We start from the raw sequence: 19,706 nt of genomic DNA on the forward strand, positions 1-19,706 counted from the left end.
CTCTCATGGGGACAACTCAGTTCAGGGTTGACCCATTATCCTGGAGACTGAGGAGAGAAGATAAATTTAACCAGGTCTCAATGCCTCTCTTACAGAAACTGGGTCCCACCCCTTGAGCCTGGGGCCCTTTTACTGTGATTCTTCTGCAGTGTGAAGTAGGAGATCTTGTGTCTCCAGTGCTTCAGATCAGGAGGCGCATCAAAGCCAATGTGGGGCATCGTGGGTCCACTGCCCCTCACCCCCAGCAACACAAACGCAGGCAGCCAGATTTATGGAGAATGGCCATTTCTATAACAAACGCAACAGTGACCAGGCACCACCCTGACAATCCCAAGGTGCTCAAAGATCCTGGAGTCATACATAAGGCAAGGTCCAGATGGCTTCAATCCTCTGTCAGGGTGGGGAAGCTGTGGCCTAAAGGCCAAAGAAAAAATCCTAGCCGGCCCCACAGCCCACAACTTCACCTTGGGGCACAGCTCTCCAAAGCTCCCATAGGACATCCTCTGGGGCCCCAGGCTCCCTCATGGGCCTATCTGAGACCTGTGACCACACCCTGTCCTGGGAGGCAGGTCCATGGGAAGGGAGGGAGCCCCTGGGCAACCCTGTGATTGGTGGTGTGTGAGTCCTAGGGCTCCGGCCCTCTAGCTTGGAGAGGGTATCTCAGTCTGGAGAGTGAAGACAGGAAAGCCACTGGGTCGATCTGTGCCAAGCAGGGGTGCTTTACAGCAGATCTGAGGCCAGAGCCCAATCCTATGCAGAGACAGAAGGGAGAAGGTCATTCTAGGACCAGAAGAGTTCCTTTTCCCTGCCCCTCCCTGTCCTGGAATGTCCAGGAATGGGGCTTGGGTCTCCACCAGTCCTTTTGTTCCCACCAGTCCTTTTGTCCGCACCTACCATGACCCAATCTGCATACCCCACACTGCACCCTGCAGCCCTCTCGCCCACTCTGCCTTCTTTCTGGCTCCTCTCTGCCTTCTCTGGCTACTCACAGTGGCACCTGTTTCTTCTCCCTCACCTCTCCACAGCCTGGGGGAATCCAGGCTTCCCAGCCCTGCCGGGACCTGGCTGCTAGCTTCAGGCAGAGGGGTGGCTCGGCCTCAGCCAGCTCCTGAAGCCTTTCCAGGACATTCTCTTCACCCACAGGATCCCCGTTCACCTCCAGAATCACGTCTCCCGCTTGCAGCCCTGCCCGGGCGGCTGAGCCACCTGGAGTCACCTGGTGATGGGGGGATGCAGAACATGGAACACCATGGGAAAGTTTGCTGGGCACTCTAAGGCTCTGGGAGGCAGGCAGAGGAAGACTGATCAGGAGGCAAGTGATGCAAAGGATCCAAGGTCCATGGGGCATCAGTCACCTGAGAGACGAAGAGATGAGGCCCCCTAGCCACACAGCTGAGTCGGAAGCCATAGCTGCCACCAGGCCCAGGGTACAGGACGCACTGGTTGGAGCCCAGAGGGCCAGGAGTTTCAGCTGTGTCTGTAAGTGGTGGGTCTCCAGTCTCAATCAGAGAGGCTGAGCAGGTGTCCTGGGGAGAGGCAGGAGCCCCTGTGCTCTCCAAGAAGAGGAGTGGGGACAGGCGAACCTGGGAGGAGGCAGGAAGAGCAAACCTGTTGCAGCTGAGCCCCACTCCACTCCTGCCCCACCGCGCCCCTGCCCTGCAGCGCGCACCATGCTGAAGAAGCGGTCAGCCTCAGGGTCAACGACAATCAGGGAGACATGGGAGCCCTGCGCCCGGATCCTGGACACTGTCTCCTCGTGGCCTAGCCCCTCCACGCTCTCCCCAGCCACAGCCACCAGCCGGTCCCCAGCCTGCATCCCGGCCTTCTCAGCTGGCTGTCCAGGGTCCACCTCCCGCAGGAACTGCCCTGGGATATAGATATACTCACTGCTCCTCCCTGACTTACCCCGGTGCTGTCCCAGGCCCCTGTGTGCACACCAGGGCCCAACCCTGAGGGTGCAGGAGGAGGAGACCCGGGGCCAGGGCTCAGACAGGTATACCTCTTGTGTGTACCGAGAGGTGTATATACTCTGTGCACCCGCCCCGACGCCCACCTTCCCTACCCACCCACAGGGCTCTCACTTACCAGGGCGACCGTCAAGGCCCTTCTCCTCCCGCAGCAGGAACCCGAAGCCCTGGGGCCCTTTCTCTAGGCGTAGATAGCGGGGCTTGGCGGGCAGTGCCCAGCCCTCCGCCAGGGGTGCAGCCAGGGGCATTCCCAACTGGCGACACTGTTCCTCCACCTCTGGCCCTGCCACCAGCAAGGTCACTTGCTCTCCACTCTGCCAAAGCTGTGGGGACCCAGCAGGGCACCGGCATCAACTACCAGGGTAGGGAAGAAGAGGCAGGCACCTCCTCCCCCCTGGGCAGGAGAATGAGGCACTAAGCAGGGGGGCTGGTGCACAGTGTAGAGGGAACAGTGGTGACAGGATGGAAGCAGATCAGATCAGGAGAGTAGGTGCTGGGGAAGGAGTCTGCTTCCTGAGGTGGGGCCCAGGCCCAGACTGGGGCTGGGGGTGTGCGTGGGGAAACAGGCGGCCGTACCTTCCTGGTGAGTTGTTTGTAAGTGAACTTCTCCACACTGACCCCATTCACTTCCAGCAGTAGGGCCCCAGGGGGCACCCCTGCCCGCTCAGCTGCTCCTCCAGTACTTAGCACCAACCAGAAAGGAGCCTGATTACCTGGAAGCAAGAAAAAAAAAGCAAGTTCCCATCTGCTGCCTGCCTGGACCAGGGACTGAGACCCCCTCTTCTCCACCCATCCAAACCTCTAAGCTCACCGTGGGTGACACTGAAGCCAAAGCCACTCTCATCTTTCACTATGTGGCACAGCCGGGGCCGCACCCCTGGGCCTAGGGTAGGGCATAGGTGGGCACTGTCCCCATGCTGAGCTCGGGCCACATCATGCACATGCCCCGCCAAGACCGTCAGCAACACCCGAGGACCGCTGGCCCGGATGCGGCGTACCACCTATACATGTGGGGGTGAGGATTGGGCTGGCCCCTCTTGCCAACCTCCAGGACCTCCCGGGAACCCACGTTTTTGCCATGAGAACCAGCTCTCTAGATGCTCCCCCAAACCCTTCTGACCCAGGCACTCCTAAATGTGGGGGGAGCAAGGCTTGCATCCTGCTGCCATAGTGCCCAGGTAGGTACCCAGCCCATTTCTGTCCCTGAGGTGCTGTGGAATGCTCTCCTGTCCCATAAGGAGTCCCGGCCCAGCCTTACCACCACATGGTCTTCATGTTCCACGACATCGTTGTTCACCCCCAGGATCCGGTCTCCTTCCTGGAGACCCTGGCGCTGGGCAGAGGTGCCTGGCTCCACCCTGCACACCACATGCCCAGCCCTGCCCCGTTCCTGCTGCAGGTGGAAGCCAAAACTCTTGCCCTCCTCCTTGCTCAGCAGACAGAAGCGAGGCCGCTCCAGGCTCCAGGGGTCTGGAGGGGGAGGTGAGCAGCAGAAAAGGGGGAGGAGAGAGGGCACAGCCCAAGCACAAGTCCACCATGTGACTGGCAGACCCTGTGTCCTGACAGGGCACTGGGCGCTTCCACCCAGTTAGGTGTTGGGCAGCAGGGTGAACAGCCAAAAGGAAACACCCAGCCCCTCCTATCTCCACATAGTCACTCCCAACCAAGGCTGTCATCAGAGGGAGGCTGAGTGAGTGGTTACCAAGGAGATGGGAGGCTGTGTGGAGCTGTGGTGTCTCCAGGGAAAGGGAATGGTTGCCAGGGGGAGGGGGTTACCAGAGGGGTCTTGGTCTTCCGCCAAGGAGAGGACAGGATTATCAATGCCCAGCTTTGGGTTAAACTTAAACTTCCTGCAAGGAGGCAGAAGCGGGTGGATACTGACAGCTGGACTTGGGTCCTAGGCTCTACCTTAGGTGCGAATGGCAGTGCAGAGCCTCCCCGGCTCCGATTCCTTCCTCCCCTGTCCCAACCCTAAGGCACTTACGGAGTTAACGAGCCTGCGTCCGGAAGATCTGGAAGATCTACTGCGCAAAGAAGTGGATGAGAGGAGGAGAGGCACATTCTTCCCGCCCCCCCCCCCCCAGATGCCTCTTCCATGGTTGTAAACTGAAAGGACTTGGGGGAACCCCCAAACTCAGACCCCCTCCATTCTGCTTTAAGGGGTCTTCCTTCTCACTGACATACACACAGGATATTGTGCGCTCCCCTTCCCGCCCCTCCCCCTAAGTCTTAGGCACATAAATCTGAGCATATCTGTACAGGGTGTGGTGTAGACCAGGAAGACAGACGTATCAACTCACTTCTTTTCTCCCAACTTCTATTTGTCTCAGGGCTTCAAGCCCCAACATCAAGTATGTCCTGGTCCCAAAGCCTCACCCTACAAATTTGTCTCCTGACTGCCCCAAAGTCCCCTCCAGAGGATTTTTCCCGGACTCCTACCTGCAGCTGCCTTCATAGCTGGATCAGCCACCCAGTGCTCAGAGGAGGGACAAGGTCCATCCCAACCAGCTCACCTACCCCCTCCCAAGTCCCGCCTCCTTGAAGACGCTGTCGTGGAAGCAATGGGGTAATGGTTAACGGGAGAATGAGTCTTGTCCTCTGGGCAAGCGTGCAGGTTCCTCCTGCCCCCATTCCTGGGCCCCTACTTTTTCTGGAGACCCTGCAGCTGACCCAGTTGCCCCTCTGCACAGAGAAAGGCAGATTACTGGTCACTGTAATTCCAAGCCTGGGGGCTCAGTATGAAAAGGGTGGTAGGAGCTCCATGGCCCAGCATGGCCAACCTCCATCCCAATGTTTTGTTCATGGGCCCCTCCAGCCCCCACTTCCTCTGAACCTAGTGCCTAAAAGCCACTTGCAACAGAACGTGCTCAGTAGTTTAACCAGAATGACCAGGAACAGTGCCCTTTCTTGGAAGCACCAGGCAGGGAAGAGAAGGCCACAGCAGGTAGAAGACACACAGGTTTTAATAGCAGCAAGTCAGGTGCATCTGCCCAGAGGCGCCACTGAACTACTGGTACCGTTGTGGTAAAGGGGGCGGGAGGGCAAGGAGAAAGCACCAATGTGAGGGCATCCTCAGTGTCCACAGGTGAGCACAGGGCAGGAGGAGAGGGCCCTCCAACACATCTGGATGGTGACATCCCTGGCATGGGAAGTGTGCCCCTTGGTGGCACAATCAGAGGCTCCTTGAGAGGAGGAAGAGGCAAGATGGGGGGTGTTGCCACAGGGCAACCTGGCCACCCAAATGCCACATCCGTTGGTCCTTCTAGCTGAAGGGAGGGGAAGCATGTTCCACCTCCGAGCCTGAAGCATCAATTCACCATCTTTGACCCCAGAAACTCCAGACTTGGGGGTACTGGTTGGACTTGCCCCAGGAGGGCAACTGGCACAGCTGTGCCCATTCCTTTGCCTCTAGGCCTAAAGGGATACCTAGAAGGGGTAGTGCAAGCCAGGAGGCCACAGGGAAGGGGTTTGTAGCCAGTGGTCACACAGCTAGGTGCCTGCTGCCACTGTCTCAGCTTCTAGGGCCTCCCAGCTGCTCCAGGAGGGCCCTGACCTCACCCTCCACTCGCAGCAGCTGGGCCTTGCGCCAAGGCTTAAGGGTGGCACCCCGGCTATCTTCCAGATCCCGCAGCAGTAGTTCCAGGTGGCGCCGGACCCGGGCCCGATCCCAGCTGTTGAGGTTCCGCTGGACTTCCCCGAGGATCACGGACCAGTACTCAGACACTGCTGCCCCCTCTGTCAGCGACGCCACGACCCGAGCGCCGCCTCCAGTGGCGCTCCCCAAGTCCCGCAGGACCTGGCGGCCCTCTGAGCTCAGCTCATTGAAGTAGAGACTGGCAGGAAAGAGAAAGTAGATGCCATTCAGCAGGACTCTGAGAAGGAGGACCCCAGGGTAGATGGTCAGAAGGTCAGGAAGCCTCACAACTCGCCTCCTGCCTGCGGGGACACAATGGGGTAAGTGTCTGCAGTAAGCCAGAGATGGAGGGTGGCAGCCACTGGGAGGTTGGCACTGACACTAGAATTTAGTGGGACCAGGGACAGTAGGTCCCGGGAAAAATGGCTGTAGAGAAGGAATCAGGGCAGGGAAAGGGCCAGTCACAGAGGGGGCAGGTTGGCTCAGAAGTAGGTTGATAAGGATCCGTCAGAAGCCAGGAATAGAGGACAGGTGCCAGGCTCAGCCCCAGACACACTCCCTAAGGTAGCAGGAGCACAGTGGAGAGGGAAGGAGACTGAAGGGCTGGGACAAGGGGACCAGGGACAGGACTCACTGCAGCAGTTCCAGGGAAGGGTGTTTCCGGGCAGCCCTGGCCAGGGCCAGGGCCGCTGTGTCACCAGCACCATTGTAGGCCACGTTCAGCTCCTGCAGCTGCTGGTTGTGGTCCAGCTGGGCAGCCAGCAGCTCCAGGCCCTCATCCCCAAGGCCCGTGTGCAGCAGGGACAGGTGTGTCAGCGAGGTGTTTCCTGCCAGCCCCTCCACCAGCAGGGCAACACCCGCCGCCGTCAGCGGGTTGTTGGACAGCCTAGGACCACAGGCAACCCAACATTAGGGGGCCTGTTGAAGAGGCCCTGTGCTGGGTGTGACGACTTGGGCCAAAGCGGGTGGAACAGAGCCTGGACATAGAATGCAGGCCCAGGAGGAGGGGATGGAGAAATGGGGTGTGGCACCCCAGGAGGAGGAAGAGCGAGGGAAAGCTGGCTTCTCCTCTCCCCTCTTCCATTCTCCGTTCCTCCCTGACTCCCTTGCTCCCTGTCCCCTTCCTCTCTTCACTGTTACTATTTCCCTTCTTCTGCTCCTCCCCAGCCTCTGCTTCTCCTTCCCTTTCCCCCGACCCCCATCCTTTCTCCCCTTCTTCCTTTTGCCTTCCCTTATTCCAACTAGGACCCAGGAAGTCAGCCACCTGGGCTCCTGGCATATCAGTCAACGTTCAGGGAGCACCCACTGAGTGCCCGGCACCAGGGTCATCCTCATGAGCTGCAGGAGAATCCTGGGAGGGGATCAGTGGCACTGTTACCAGGCAACCGGCCTAGGTACCGTTCACCTGCTCCCCCCACCTACACCTGACTGATTTTAGCCACATGAGAGGCTTTCTTAGCACCTATCACAGGTGGCATCTTTCCCCCTGCCCTGCTGCTTATAATGGATCCGAGGGAGGGGAACGACAGGGCCTAGATGCCCCCCTTGGCTACACCATGCGTGGGCCTGTGCCAGGTATGCTGTGAGGCAGGAAGCTCACCCTTGACCTTAGCTGGCCACCAGGATGGCCAAATCCTCCCTCCCACACACACCCCAGGGCACTCACCGCAGGGTGGTAATTTGGCACTGGTCATGCAACAGCAGATCTCGGAGGTCCCTGCAGGCCTCGGGGCCCAGGCTGTTGAGTTGCAAGCTGGAGCAGAAGGTGGCCGGAGGGAAGATGAGAAGGCAAGGAAGGACCCAGCGTGGAGGGGGCCCATGTCCTGTGCCCTTTCTCATCAGCCTGCCTCTTGCAATCCACACCTGCCCTCCCTTTTCTGTTGTTCCTGTCACCTCCACCCACAGCAGACTTCTTCATCCCATGCCCTGGTCCTTAGTACCTCTGGTTTCCCTTCTCTTCCCACCTCTTCCCCTCCAAGCCTCTCCCTCTTCATGCCTGTGCATGAGGAGGGGTCCTCACCCCAGCTTCCGGGCTCGCAGGAGGACGGGCGTGAGTGTGCGCAGTCCAGCAGGGTCCAGCTGGCAGGAGGCCAAGTTCACCTCATCCAGGGCATGCCTTCCACTTCCCAGCACAGCCGCCACCACTGTGCATTTGAGGGGTGTCATGCGCACACCAGCCAGGTTGAGCTGGCGTAGGGAGCTGAGCACCTCAGCCGAGAAGCGCTGGTTCTGGAACTCGTAGTGGAAGAACAGGTAGTCAAGGAGCTCCGAGGGGGGCAGCACCTGTCTGCCCAGCTTGCCCAGCTTCTTCTTGATGGCCTGGGCATTCTCCATGACATCCAGGTTCTTGATGGGGCAGCCGAGCTGAGCCAGCACAGCCCGGTTGTGGGCAGAGAGAAGCCCCCCCATGAATATGGGAAAGAGCTCAAAGACTTCATCCTCGGGGGGCTCATCTGGGTGGCGCCGGGGGCCCTCCACGCCCAGGATACTGGCACCCATCTGGTCCAGAACGTCATCATTGTAGTAGTCTTCCTCTCGAAACATCTCCAGCACCATGGCCTGGGCTACCGCCTCCCGGCTCTTACTCACGACGCGCCCAAACACTCGGGGAACCACCTGGAAAAGAAGCAGGGGAGGGTGACTGCAGCCTCGTGTACTTGTTTAGCCTTCAAGGCTCAGCTTAACATACGCCCCTGTGACTGCTCCAGCCTCATGATCTCCCCTTGAACTCACAACACAATTTGATACAATACTCCCTGCTGCAACACCTCCCATGGCTCCCTATTGCCCATGTAGCAAACTCCAAACATTTAGCCTGGAATGTGAAACTTTATAACCTGACCCCAATCTGACTTCTCCAGGGTCATCTCTCGGTCCTCATCTCATGCACTACAGACATTAGGAACTTCTTTCTTTTTCCCAAACACTCTATACATTTTCAAGTCTAGGAGATGGTGGGAAGAAATGAGCATGTATCATGCATTTAGTTTGGGACCAGACTAAGTGTTACAAATATATCACCGTCTTCGACATCTTCGTCATCATCATGGCAGCTATGACTGATGTAGCTCCTACTGCTTCAAGGCCCTGCATGACCTGGCCCCTGCCAACCATGGTGCCTTCATCACAAGCCTCTTGTCCCCCTCGCTATGCTCCTGCCCTTTTGACTTTTCTCATCTTCTTGACAGTGCCAAGGTTTCTCCTCCTTCAAAGCCTCCACGATGCTGCTTCTTCCCAGGGTGTTTCCCCCCCAGTTCTTCTCGGGGCTAATCCTACGGGGATCAGACTACATGCCCTTCCACAGAGAGGCTTTTCTAACACCTCAAAACCAGATTCCCAGCCCAGCCATGATGGTTCACGCCTGTAATCCTAGCACTTTGGGAGGCCAAAGTGAGAGAATCACTTGAGGTCAGGAGTTCAAGACCAGCCTCAGCAAGAGCAAGACCCCCGCTTCTACTAAAAATAGAAAGAAATTAGCTGGGCAGCTAAAAATAGAAAGAAAAAAAAATCAGCCAGGCATGGTGGCACATGCCTATAGGTCCCACTTCTCAGGAGGCTGAGGCAGGAGGATTGCTTGAGCCCAGGAATTTGAGGTTGCTGTGAGCTAGGCTGACGACATAGCACTCTAGCTCAGGAAGTAGAGCAAGACTCTATCTCAAAAAAAAAAAAAAAAAAACACAGATTCCCCCAGTACACACCTTCACAGCACCTGGAACTTTTCTTTCTAGGCATCTGCCATAATTTTTCCTTACACAGTTACACTGACATTTTTGTGTTCAGACTATAAGATCAGAAAGGGCAGAACCCTGCAGTTTTGTTAACTGACTTCCTCAGAATCCAGCACACTGCCTGGCACACCACAGGCACTCAAGTATTTGGGGAAGAAATGAACATTTCTGACATCTTCTCCCGTCCCTGCAATGGTTCTGAAAGGAACGGAGGAGGGGTCCATTCCTCCAGCAATGAACCATGACATTGTTTTGTGGTACCTCTTCTAATGTCTGTGTTTTTTTCCCTTTTCATTAATATAGGGGAGGTTCCTGCCATGGAGGTGATAGTGCCCCTTCTCTGATGAGACCAGAAGATGTCACCCTGTGAAGCTGAGTCAATAGGATCGTGAAGAAATGGATGGGATCAGTCCTCTGCTAGCACATCCCCCTGGTGCTAACAATTCAGGTGGGCTTTCAAAATAACTGGGGGGCTCTCTGAATCCCACCAGGAGCCCAGCGCAGTCCAGATACAGCAAGCACATCCTCAAGGGCAGCGGCTATGACCTCCCTGTGTGAGCGGATGGTGTGAGAAGGGATGGGCTGCCTGAGCCTTTTTCTGTGTTTGACAAACAATTAAATAGCACTCACTGTGTGCTAGGCCTTGAGGATTAATTCATTTAATCCTCACATTAGGCCAATGATATAAGTTCTAGTGTTATTCCCCATTTAACAGATAAGGCATATGGGGCACAGAGTGGTTTAGTAACTTGTCCAAGGTCACACAGCTAGTAAGTAGAGGAATCTGGATTGGAACCCAGATCGCTGGGTTACCGAATCCCTGTTCTTAACTCTTAGGCTTTGGTGCCTATAAAAAGAAAACTTTGTTGAAATTCTACCAGCACTGACCAATTGCTGAAAGATTCCCAGAGAAGACAAGGGTTGCCTTAGCAAGACACCACAGCTGAACAGAAACATCCCTAACACACCAGTATATTTTGGCAGAAAAAGCACAGGATTCAGAATCACAAAAACAAAAGTTTCTTTGTCTCTCTGAGCCTCAGTTTCCTCATCTCTAAAAGGGATCATAATAGTATTCCATTTCCAGGGTTGATGTGAAAAACAAAAGGAAGAACCTTGATAAAGCACCGGGCAGACATCAACAGGGTGGCTCCTTCCGTCCCTCAGGACTTAGCACATCCGCCCTGCTCAAAGCACAGTCCTCAGTTCTGCAATCTGGTTTCTGGAATGGACCTCCACCCAGGATGCGCTCTCCTAAGCCAATTACCAATGCCATTCACTCTCCCGATATAAATGAATAAAATGGCATCTGCTTTATAAATCTGTCTCTGGTGATTTAGTTAGGATGAGTCATCACTCCCAGAACCGAAGCACCTCTGGGGGAACAGACACAATTGAGTTTCTGGACCTGCAAAGCAGAGGACAGTCCCTGGACCATAGTGACCCCTGCCTCCCAGCAACAAAGACTAGGAGGAAAGATGCAAAAAATAACCATTCTTAGGAATCCATGTAAGATTGCTTTTAAGTCCCTGAGCCCTCAAATTTCCCTCCCAGTCTCCAAGCCTTCCCCAGCCTTGTGGCTTCTCTGCCCCCATTCCTGATGCCCCATTCCCACTAAAAGCCAGATTGCCCAGCGCTGGAACCAGAGCCAAGGAAAACATTCACACCTGTGCAGGAAGCAGTCATTTCCTCTGGGAGAGGAGCCAACGGTGAAGAAGGAGGTGAGGGGGACAGCCTGGGGTCCTGGGGAGGGAAGGTGCGAGGGTGGGGCCTGAGCTGTTACCTTGAGCAGGTTGAAGAGCAGAGGCAGAGCCCGCAGAGGCAGCAGCTTGGCCATGATGCCCAGCATCAGGCTGACATCCTCGCCCACACGGCCCACAAGCTCAGCCACTTCCTTGCCCACGCGCTGCAGGGTGGTCTTGCGCAAACCCAGCACGATGTAGAGGGCGGCCAAGTATTCCTGCATGGCGGGCACGGTGAACACAAAGGTGCCCAGGTGCCCTGGCTCCACACACGGGGCCAGGAAAAACCTTAGGGCATCCCGGCGGAAAACATGCAACAGCTGAAACTCCTCTTCCGTCTTGATGCCAGCCTCCAGGCAGCCATGGACATCCTCTTCAGAGAAGTAGGTCTTGCGGGAGGACACCCCCTCGTAGGCCAACTTGCCCATGGTTCGGGCTGCATAGGCCATCAAGGACAGATTGGAGGGGTCAGTGCTGTCCAGTGTCTCCCCACTGAAGTTGAGGTGCAGGAAGCTGGTATAGATGCTCGTAAGGGTCTGCCCTGCAGGCGTGGGAGCGTGCAGGAAGTGCAAGGTGGCACAGACGAGCCAGCAATAGGAGGGCAGGAAGCAGGCGGCAGCAATCTGGTGGTGCCCCTCCAGGTTCCGGGACAGCATCTGCACCAGGTTATCAGGCTGAGCTGGTGTGGCTGAGACACCTGCACCCCAGGCTGCCTGCCCACAGTCCGGCTGGTTGAGGCGGAGCTGGAAGTAGAGCTTCTGCAGGTTGGTATCCGAGAAGCCGCAGATCTCACCATAGCGACCCACGTACTTACTGGGGATGCGGCCAATGGCAGAGGGCCGGGTGGTCACCAGAATGCTGGCCTGGGAAGAGCATGGTTGAGGGTTAAGAAGGACTCAAGTGTTCTGATTGCCTCAATCCCCAGGGGGCCCCTGAAGACTGAGAGTCCAAAGATGATGCGAATGATGAGTATAATAATTATAACTAGCAATTACTAAGCACCATTGTGATCCAGAGCACTGTGCTAAGAATTTTATACACAGTATCTCATTCAACTGGTACAACTCAAGGAGAGAAAGAAACAGAAGCTTGGGGAAGTTAGTGACTTGCCCAGAGTCACACAGCTAGGAAGTGGAGGGGCCAGGATTTGAACTAACCCAGGGCCTGTCCTCCTACCCAATAAACATGTGAGCTGAGGAAACAAAAATCCTTAGGGGGCAAGTCAAGGGACAGCAGTGACAGGGTGGGGCAAGGGGCCACCCACCTTGGGCAGCATGTATTTGCGCAGTAGGTTGACAATGATGGCAGCCGGTGCCTGCGGTTCCTCGGGGTCACTACAAAGCCCTGTGCCTGCCAGCTGGAAGTTGAGGTTGAGGCGCTCCAAGCCGTGGAGCACAAAGAGCATGCCGGACCCAGCGGAGGCAGCCATCAGGGGCAGAACCTCCTTCAGGGGCGTGTAGCGCTGGGCCACAAGTTGGCACAAGGAGGCTGGGGCAGGGCCCAGGGATGACAGGTCCTCACAGGAGAAGGGGATGAGCAGCTCGAAGGCTGTCAACTGCTCATAACACCAGTCCAGGACCATCTTGCGCACCAACGTGCTCTTGCCTGTGCCCACTTTCCCGTACAGCACCACTGTTTGCACCGGGCGCCCACAGGCATCAGGGTCAAAGAGCTGAGACAGGGCCAGTGGGGGGAGCCCAGCAGGGGTCGGCTGATGCTCCAGGGACAGCTCTGCAGAGGGGCGAAGCAGCTCATCGGGGGTGCTCTCACGGATCACAGGGTCAACATGGACCGTGTCTAGTGCAAAGGTCGGGCCAAACTGGCGCTCCTCCCTGGGCAGCCGGCTGAACCACTCTGCCAGGTTCCTGCGGTGCTGCTGAATAGCTTCTGAAGGCAAGAGAAATGGGTCAGAGATGCAGGAGCTCAGGGTCACACAAGGTGGTGGGAGAGTCAGGCTGGGGAATCAAGATAGAGCACCCGGAGATGCTGGGGCCCAGAATGGTGCTGGGCACACAGGACACCCTCATAAAACAGACTGTCTAGAAAGTTTGGAACCCCCCGTGGCAGAAAGGGGGAAGCTACCAGACAAGTAATGCCAAGCCTTGGCTGACTGGTTTCGCAGTTATCTGTGTGCAGTGTTAACCTGACCGCTAGGCCCAAAGTTTGTTAAGGATAGGGATGGTATGTCTCTCCTAGCATTTTGCACATAGGTGTGCATTGTGTGGGTGCTGCAGGAAGGGGTACATAGACCAACAGGATGGAGGGAAAGAGGGAGGGACTAGTGACAGATGATGGCAGTGGATCCTCTATGCCTCCCTCATCCTGCTTTTCCTTTAAGCCCCCTCTCCCAGCCCCACCCCTTCCTGCACCGGATCCTTGCCAGTCCCTTTACCAGCCGCAGAGATGCTCCCGAACAGCTTTTCCTTCCTCCCCGATGGGGGAGCGCTGCCCACTGAGCTTCTTGATGGGGGAGCACTGCCCGCTGAGCTTCCGCGGTGGGGTATAAAGGCCCTGGGAGCAAGGAGAGGGGATGAGTCCAGGCCCATGTGTACTGCTGAACTTCTGGCTTCCTGAGATACAGGCCCAACACTGGACACCCAAGCTAAGAGCCTTGTCTGACTCTCACACTCTTCCCAGGGCCTGAGGGCTGCTCCCTAGCCCTCCAGCCCCCACTGCTGACTGCCTGTCTGGGGCTCAGGCTGGCCACTGCCTGACCCCGCCCACTTCCCACACCCTCCACTAACCACTCTAACTTCCTCTCAGGCCTGGGGGCTGCCTCTGTATCTTCCCACTCCTTGAAGACCAAGTCCCTCCCCAGGGGGTCCAGCTAGTCCTGACCCTTCCCAGTCTACTCTGCTGTGCCAGATGCCATCCAAGGTATGACACACAGGCCTCACCTAGGGGGCCCATGGGGATGCTCCCCTTTAAAGGGCCAACTCCGGTGGATCAGGAAGGGGATACGTTCATCTACAGAGAGAAGGATGAAATAACATCTTCAGATCCCATCCACATTTCCCACCAATATACAGACCCCATGTCAACAGCAAATCCTCCATTATTTGCTCCCATAGCAGCATATGCTGCCCCTTTGTAGCAGTTATTATGCAATTTTATATTTCATTGTGTGATTATTTAACTCCTCCCTCCATGAGAGCAGGGATCACATCTGGTTTTGTTTACAATTATATACCTAGAACTTAACATGGGGTCTGCCACACAGCAGGCAGTCGGTAAACATCTGCGGAATGCTAAATGAAATCAGACAAGTGTTCCTGGACTTCTGTAGCTACAAGGGATGCTCGGAGATCATCTAGTCCAACTCCCTTGTTTTAGGATGGGAAAGAGGAAGTTCAAGGGGTGAGGTGACATGCCCAAGGTCAACAGCTACAGAACCACAGAGCTGGGACTTAATGTATTTAGTGTCTGGATCCCTGCTCTCATGGAAGTACCGTGTAGACACTGAAGAGGAAGAGAGAGAAACAGAAACCCCTGCTTCCTACTCACCTGGTGGCTGGGGTGCTCTTCCCAGACCAGAAACCCAAGAGGCCCTGGGCAAATGGCGAACCCACCTCATCCTGGGAGAAAAAGTAGGGAGAGCCTGGGGGACTTAGCACCACCTTAGATCCTGCTCCCTGCAACAAGAATGATGTGAATGGATCCCCACTACCACCACCCATCACCCCTCCCCCCTCTCCCCCACCCCTCCCCCATGCCAGCCAAGGAGGGGCCTTTCTCCCAGGAGAGGATCAGCACTTCCTCAAATATTGGCCCTGCTGAAGCCCCCGCCCGGCTTTCAGCTCTTCTCCCTTTCCAAAACCCCAGCTTGAGTGATCAATCCCATTTTATCTCCTGCCACCTCTTGCCTCCTTCCTGAGGCTTCACAAACACCTTTCCCTGAGTTTCAACCTCCTAAACTCCTTTACTTTAGGTGTCCTTTTTCTGCTTGGCTGTCAGCAACTCACATAGGAGTCCCGTGTTTATTTGCAGCAGCTTTTCTGAGCCTAGATTCTCCAGTAATGATTGCCCACCCCCTCTGCCTTTGTTCCCCAGCTATCAGGTCCTTTTAGCTGATTATCATTTTATCTCCTCTGTGACTTGCATGTAAGCTGCCTTTGAGGCTGGCATAAATAATAAATGAATGCATGAGTGAACTTCCTACTTGACATCTCCATATGGATATCCTGCTACTGCTTCTAACTTCACCCATGTAAAACCGAACTCATCATTTTCCTCCCCTTTTAGGTTACTTTGCCGCAAATCTCCCCACCCATATGCCTTATGCTAGAAACCTGACCTCTCTGTCCTCAAATCCTTCTTCCCCTGCTCCTTCAGGCAGCAGACACAGTCCTACCACCTCCTCCCCACTGCTCTGCCCTCCAGGCCCTACTGCACCACCCCTTCTGCTCCATACAGGACCCCCATCTCCTCCCATTCCAGTCCCTCCTCCCGGGCACCAATCACCTCCCTAAAGTCTGAGGCTACTTACTGAGTCCAAACACCGGGCCCACACAAGCTGTTCTGAGTTTGCCCCCAGCCTGCACCTCATTCCCCAGGCTTGAGGTCCTCAACTTGTTCATACCCTCTACTCAGTTTGGAATGACCTTTCTCCTCTGTCGGAATCCCACCCAATCTTTTAAGGTCAAAGGTCTTTTCCCCTGAGAAGTCTTTCCTGAGCCCCCCAAGCTCCCTTCAATAAAGCGTGCTTCTATTTGGGCCTGGTCTCCAGTGAGACCCGCGCTTAAGGGGTGGGCACACTTCGGAGGATCGGTTGCACGGGGCCACCTGCCTTAGCAGGCGGTGCTGACTGGGCGCAGAGCAGGAGTCCGGAGGCTGGGGAAGCGGCCCGCGAAACTTGAGAAAGCTCCGGGAAACTGGCTCGGGGTTAACATCAGGGCCACTGAGTCAAGATCGCCCAGGTCTCCAGGGCAGTGAGAAAAGGAGGGGGCACTGCAGGAAAAGTACAGCGCGGTGTTCCCACGGGTCCGCAGCTCCCCACCAAACACGGTCCCAAACGGCTCCCCCGGGCCGCGGACTCGCAGCGGCGCTTGCCCAGCACCACGCCGGTGGCGGAGGGGTGACCGAGCCAGCTAGGCCTTTACCCGGGCGGGGCGGCGGGGCGGCCGCCGGCGTCTCCCGCTGGCTCCCAGAGTCCCCGGCTCGCTGGGCGCGGCGCTCCCTGCCCGCCTGCGCGGAGCCCGGCCGGCCCCGGGAGCGCGCGGGAGAGGACGGGCCCGGGCCCGCGGGGTCCTGCGGGGAGGAGGCCGGCGAGAGAGGGCCGGGGCCCCAGCGCCGGCGCAGGGCGGGGACTCCTGCGCCACCCATCCCGCCAGGCCCCCGCCCCCTGCGCGGGCACAGCGCTCGGTCCGGGCCGTGCCGCCAGTACTGCCCTCTGCAGGTTCCCGAGCGCCGGTCACATCCGGTGACCTCACTAAGCCCCTGCCAGGCTGGGCTTGTTATGCCCATTTTACAGATGAAGAAACCGAAGCTCAGAAGGGTGAAATGCCTTGTGCTGGTGACCCAATTAGGCAGTGGACATTCCAGAACAGGAATCCTCGGCCTGGGTCTTCCTGCCTCACCCCCGGGCCCTCCTGAGGCACCTGTCCCCACGACATCCTTTCCTCTGTCCCTCTCACCTCTGCAGCCTACTTCCAGGCAGAGACCTGAGCCTAAGGCCCCCTTGGGTCCTCCTTTCTGTACCTGGCCCTCTTCAGGCCCCAGACCTCTGTGTGTGGCCTCTGCTCACCGTGGTCAAGGAAGAAGGAAGAACCGGGGCTGGGGGACAGCTCACACCCCAACCTGCTCCTCCTGTCCAACACCCACTCATGGCCTAACCCTGGGGCTTCCGGGTCCTTAAAGACCCCACCCTCATCCCTGTGTTTCCACACAGTGCACACCCAGGGCTTATGTGGCCCAGGTGGAGGAGCCACCCACCACCCACAGCCAGGGCACGCCTCCATATGCAAGCACAGGTGTGCTGTGTGCACGTTACAGAGGTGTAAGCACAGGTGTGCTGTGTGCACGTTACAGAGGTGTAAGCACAGGGGTGCTGTGTGCACGTTACAGAGGTGTAAGCACAGGTGTGCTGTGTGCACGTTACAGAGGTGTAAGCACAGGGGTGCTGTGTGCACGTTACAGAGGTGTAAGCACAGGTGTGCTGTGTGCACGTTACAGAGGTGTAAGCACAGGTGTGCTGTGTGCACGTTACAGAGGTGTAAGCACAGGTGTGCTGTGTGCACGTTACAGAGGTGTAAGCACAGGTGTGCTGTGCGCACGTTACAAAGGTGTGCAACAGAGAACTCACAGAGAGGCAGGCTCTCCAGGGCAGGGCTGAGAAGAGGGTGTTATGATCTCTGCCCTCCATTCAGACAAAGACAATGTTGATATTTCATTTTGACAAATTCTTCTTTCATTGAACATGTGGAAATGGGCTAGTGCTGTGCACCTCACCCCCGTGGCCCAGGCCCAGCACTGACTCTGGGCTGCCAACCAGAACAAAGCATGCAGGGACCAGATCACAGCAGCTGCCCTCTGGTGGGACCAACTTCAGAGGCAAAGCGTTAGGAAAGCCTGGAAGAGGAAGTTACTGCCTCTGGCTGAGGAGGCGATATTTGAACTGGATATTAAAAAATAAGTCAGAGAAAGGAAAGGACAGACATTCTGGGCAGCAGGGAAAATGACACATTTGTATTTTAAGAGAAGTTCTTCAAGGGGAGTAGAATGGGACGGGGGAGGGGAAGTAGCGTTTCTGAGGCACCAGTCCCCAGAGCACCAGTCTCAGGGGTGACATTCTGGGTCCTGGGGGACTACTCTAGCTTCACTCCACTCACCTAGTCATCCGAGGCAGATGGTCACCTGGCGGCAGTTCTGGACACAGCTCAGAGCAAGCTGTTTCCTCCCCTACTCCCCTCCCCCACCATGGTATGACAGCCATGTAGGTTTTATTAATAACATTTTTTTTTTGAGACAGAGTCTCGCTCTGTTGCCTGGGCTACTGCCATGGTGTCAGCCCAGCTCACAGCAACCTCAAACTCCTGGGCTAAAGATATTCTTTTGCCTCAGCCTCCTGAGTAGCTGGGACTGCAGGTGCACACCACCACGCCCAGCTAATTTTTCTATTTTTAGTAGAGACAGGGGTCTCACTCTTGTTCAGGCTGGTCTCGAACTCCTGAGCTCAAGCATCCTCCCGCCTCAGCCTGCCAGAGTGCTAAGATTACAGGCGTGAGCCACAGCACCCGGCCCACTTTTATTAATAACATATAATTTGACTGACCTCTTGCAGACAGAAGTACTGTGAGTCATGCTGTGGGGATGTCCTCTGTGGTCTGACCTCAGGATGGCATACCAGGTGCTTTAAGAATTACAGCACGGAAAACTATCTTGGTCAACTCTGCCCTCCAGTACTTTGCACAGACCCTGACACAGAGAAAGGTGATTGCATTAAAGATGATCTCTGGGCCGGGGGCGGTGGCTCACGCCTGTAATCCTAGCACTCTGGGAGGCCGAGGCGGGTGGATCGCTCAAGGTCAGGAGTTGGAGACCAGCCTGAGCAAGAGCGAGACCCCGTCTCTACTAAAAATAGAAAGAAATTATATGGACAACTAAAAATATATATGGAAAAAACTAGCTGGGCATGGTGGCGCATGCCTGTAGTCCCAGCTACTCGGGAGGCTGAGGCAGGAGGATTGCTTGAGCCCAGGAGTTTGAGGTTGCTGTGAGCTAGGCTGACACCACAGCACTCTAGCCTGGGCAACAGAGTAAGACTCTGTCTCGAAAAAAAAAAAAAGATGATCTCTGAGTCCAGGCATGTTGGTACTTAGGGAGAAAGGGCCCATTTCAAACATAGATGAACAGAGTGTGTTTATGCCCCAATTCAGCAGGTTACTGGGACTAGTGGGAGGAATAGCAGGTGGATCACAGTGGCAAGAGCACAGTATCTTGCTGAAGTCATTTCTCCAAGCCTTGGTTTCCTTTTCTGTTAAAGGAGGAAATGATAGTACCCATCCTAGCAACCTCATGGGGGTGCTGCCGGAATTAAAAGAGATCTCTTTGCAAATATGTGAGCCACTCTACAAATGGTCTCTGTGCTTGAATGGCCCTTGCTGGCTCTGGAATGGCTATTGGCCTTTGTTAACTCCCAAGGGAAATTATAAATGTGTGAATTTAGGCGGGTGCAGTGGCACACACCTGTAGTCCTAGCTACTAGGGAGGGTGAGGCAGGAGGATCTCATGAGCCCAGGAGTTCAAGGGTGCAGGGAGCTATGATTGTGCCACTGCACTCCAGCCTGGGTGACAGAGTGAGACTCCATCTCTAAAATAAATAAATAAATATTAAAAAATAAAAACAGGCCAGGCACAGTGTCTCACGCCTGTAATCCTAGCATTCTGGGAGGCTGAGGTGGGCGGATCACTGGAGCTCAGGAGTTCAAGACCAGCCTGAGCAAGAGCGAGACCCTGTCTCTACTAAAAAATAGAAAGAAATTATATGGACAGCTAAAAATATATATAGAAAAAATTCGCCGGGCATGGTGGCGCATGCCTGTAGTCCCAGCTACTCGGGAGGCTAAGGCAGAAGGATCCCTTGAGCCCAGGAGTTTGAGGTTGCTGTGAGCTAGGCTGATGCCACGGCACTCTAGCC

At 55.9% G+C, this 19,706-nt stretch overlaps 2 protein-coding genes and 1 long non-coding RNA gene across 5 annotated transcripts; 1 reads left to right on the forward strand and 2 right to left on the reverse strand.

Annotated features, from left to right (window-relative positions):
* Positions 1–268: 268 nt before the first annotated feature.
* PDZD3 (PDZ domain containing 3) lies at positions 269–4,820 on the reverse strand. The gene is made up of 10 exons (XM_045556298.1): positions 3,952–4,820; positions 3,744–3,817; positions 3,226–3,437; positions 2,779–2,968; positions 2,544–2,680; positions 2,086–2,290; positions 1,670–1,866; positions 1,356–1,583; positions 1,016–1,216; positions 269–750 (listed from the first exon to the last, which is right to left on the reverse strand). The coding sequence occupies exons 1-10, from the start codon at positions 4,062–4,064 to the stop codon at positions 721–723; spliced, it is 1,587 nt and encodes a 528-aa protein (XP_045412254.1). The 5' UTR covers positions 4,065–4,820; the 3' UTR covers positions 269–720.
* A 92-nt stretch (positions 4,821–4,912) lies between these two features.
* NLRX1 (NLR family member X1) lies at positions 4,913–16,724 on the reverse strand. Of its 3 annotated transcripts, XM_045556291.1 has the most exons (11): positions 16,171–16,264; positions 15,858–16,018; positions 14,576–14,703; positions 13,969–14,038; positions 13,464–13,582; positions 12,336–12,958; positions 11,113–11,934; positions 7,622–8,217; positions 7,268–7,354; positions 6,236–6,487; positions 4,913–5,800 (listed from the first exon to the last, which is right to left on the reverse strand). In XM_045556291.1, exons 3-11 carry the CDS (start codon positions 14,643–14,645, stop codon positions 5,479–5,481), a joined length of 2,961 nt encoding a protein of 986 aa, XP_045412247.1. In that variant the 5' UTR covers positions 14,646–14,703; positions 15,858–16,018; positions 16,171–16,264; the 3' UTR covers positions 4,913–5,478. The 3 variants fall into 3 exon arrangements, with proteins under 3 accessions (XP_045412247.1, XP_045412249.1, XP_045412248.1); XM_045556293.1 differs by lacking the exons at positions 15,858–16,018; positions 16,171–16,264 and adding an exon at positions 16,705–16,724; XM_045556292.1 differs by lacking the exon at positions 15,858–16,018.
* Positions 5,853–10,982, forward strand: LOC123641484. Its single transcript, XR_006736304.1, has 3 exons — positions 5,853–5,921; positions 9,633–9,777; positions 10,951–10,982. It is a non-coding gene; the product is annotated as an uncharacterized LOC123641484 (long non-coding RNA).
* Positions 16,725–19,706: the final 2,982 nt, after the last annotated feature.

This window comes from Lemur catta, chromosome 7, assembly GCF_020740605.2.
Source record: "Lemur catta isolate mLemCat1 chromosome 7, mLemCat1.pri, whole genome shotgun sequence".
NCBI classification, from domain to species: Eukaryota; Metazoa; Chordata; class Mammalia; order Primates; family Lemuridae; genus Lemur; species Lemur catta.

Bases quoted from the DNA above. Each gene is read 5' to 3' on its own strand.
- PDZD3 (XM_045556298.1), bottom strand. From the start codon at position 4,064: ATGGAAGAGGCATCTGGGGGGGGGGGGGCGGGAAGAATGTGCCTCTCC. The intron at 3,818-3,951 runs GTAAGTGCCTTA...GCCTCCTTGCAG, and splicing joins GACGCAGGCTCGTTAACTCC to GAAGTTTAAGTTTAACCCAA. The intron at 1,217-1,355 runs GTGACTGATGCC...CCCCATCACCAG, and splicing joins CTCATCTCTTCGTCTCTCAG to GTGACTCCAGGTGGCTCAGC.
- NLRX1 (XM_045556293.1), bottom strand. From the start codon at position 14,645: ATGAGGTGGGTTCGCCATTTGCCCAGGGCCTCTTGGGTTTCTGGTCTG. The intron at 14,039-14,575 runs GTGAGTAGGAAG...TTCTCTCTGTAG, and splicing joins AAGAGCACCCCAGCCACCAG to ATGAACGTATCCCCTTCCTG. The intron at 12,959-13,463 runs GTAAAGGGACTG...TCTTGCCTTCAG, and splicing joins CGGGAGCATCTCTGCGGCTG to AAGCTATTCAGCAGCACCGC.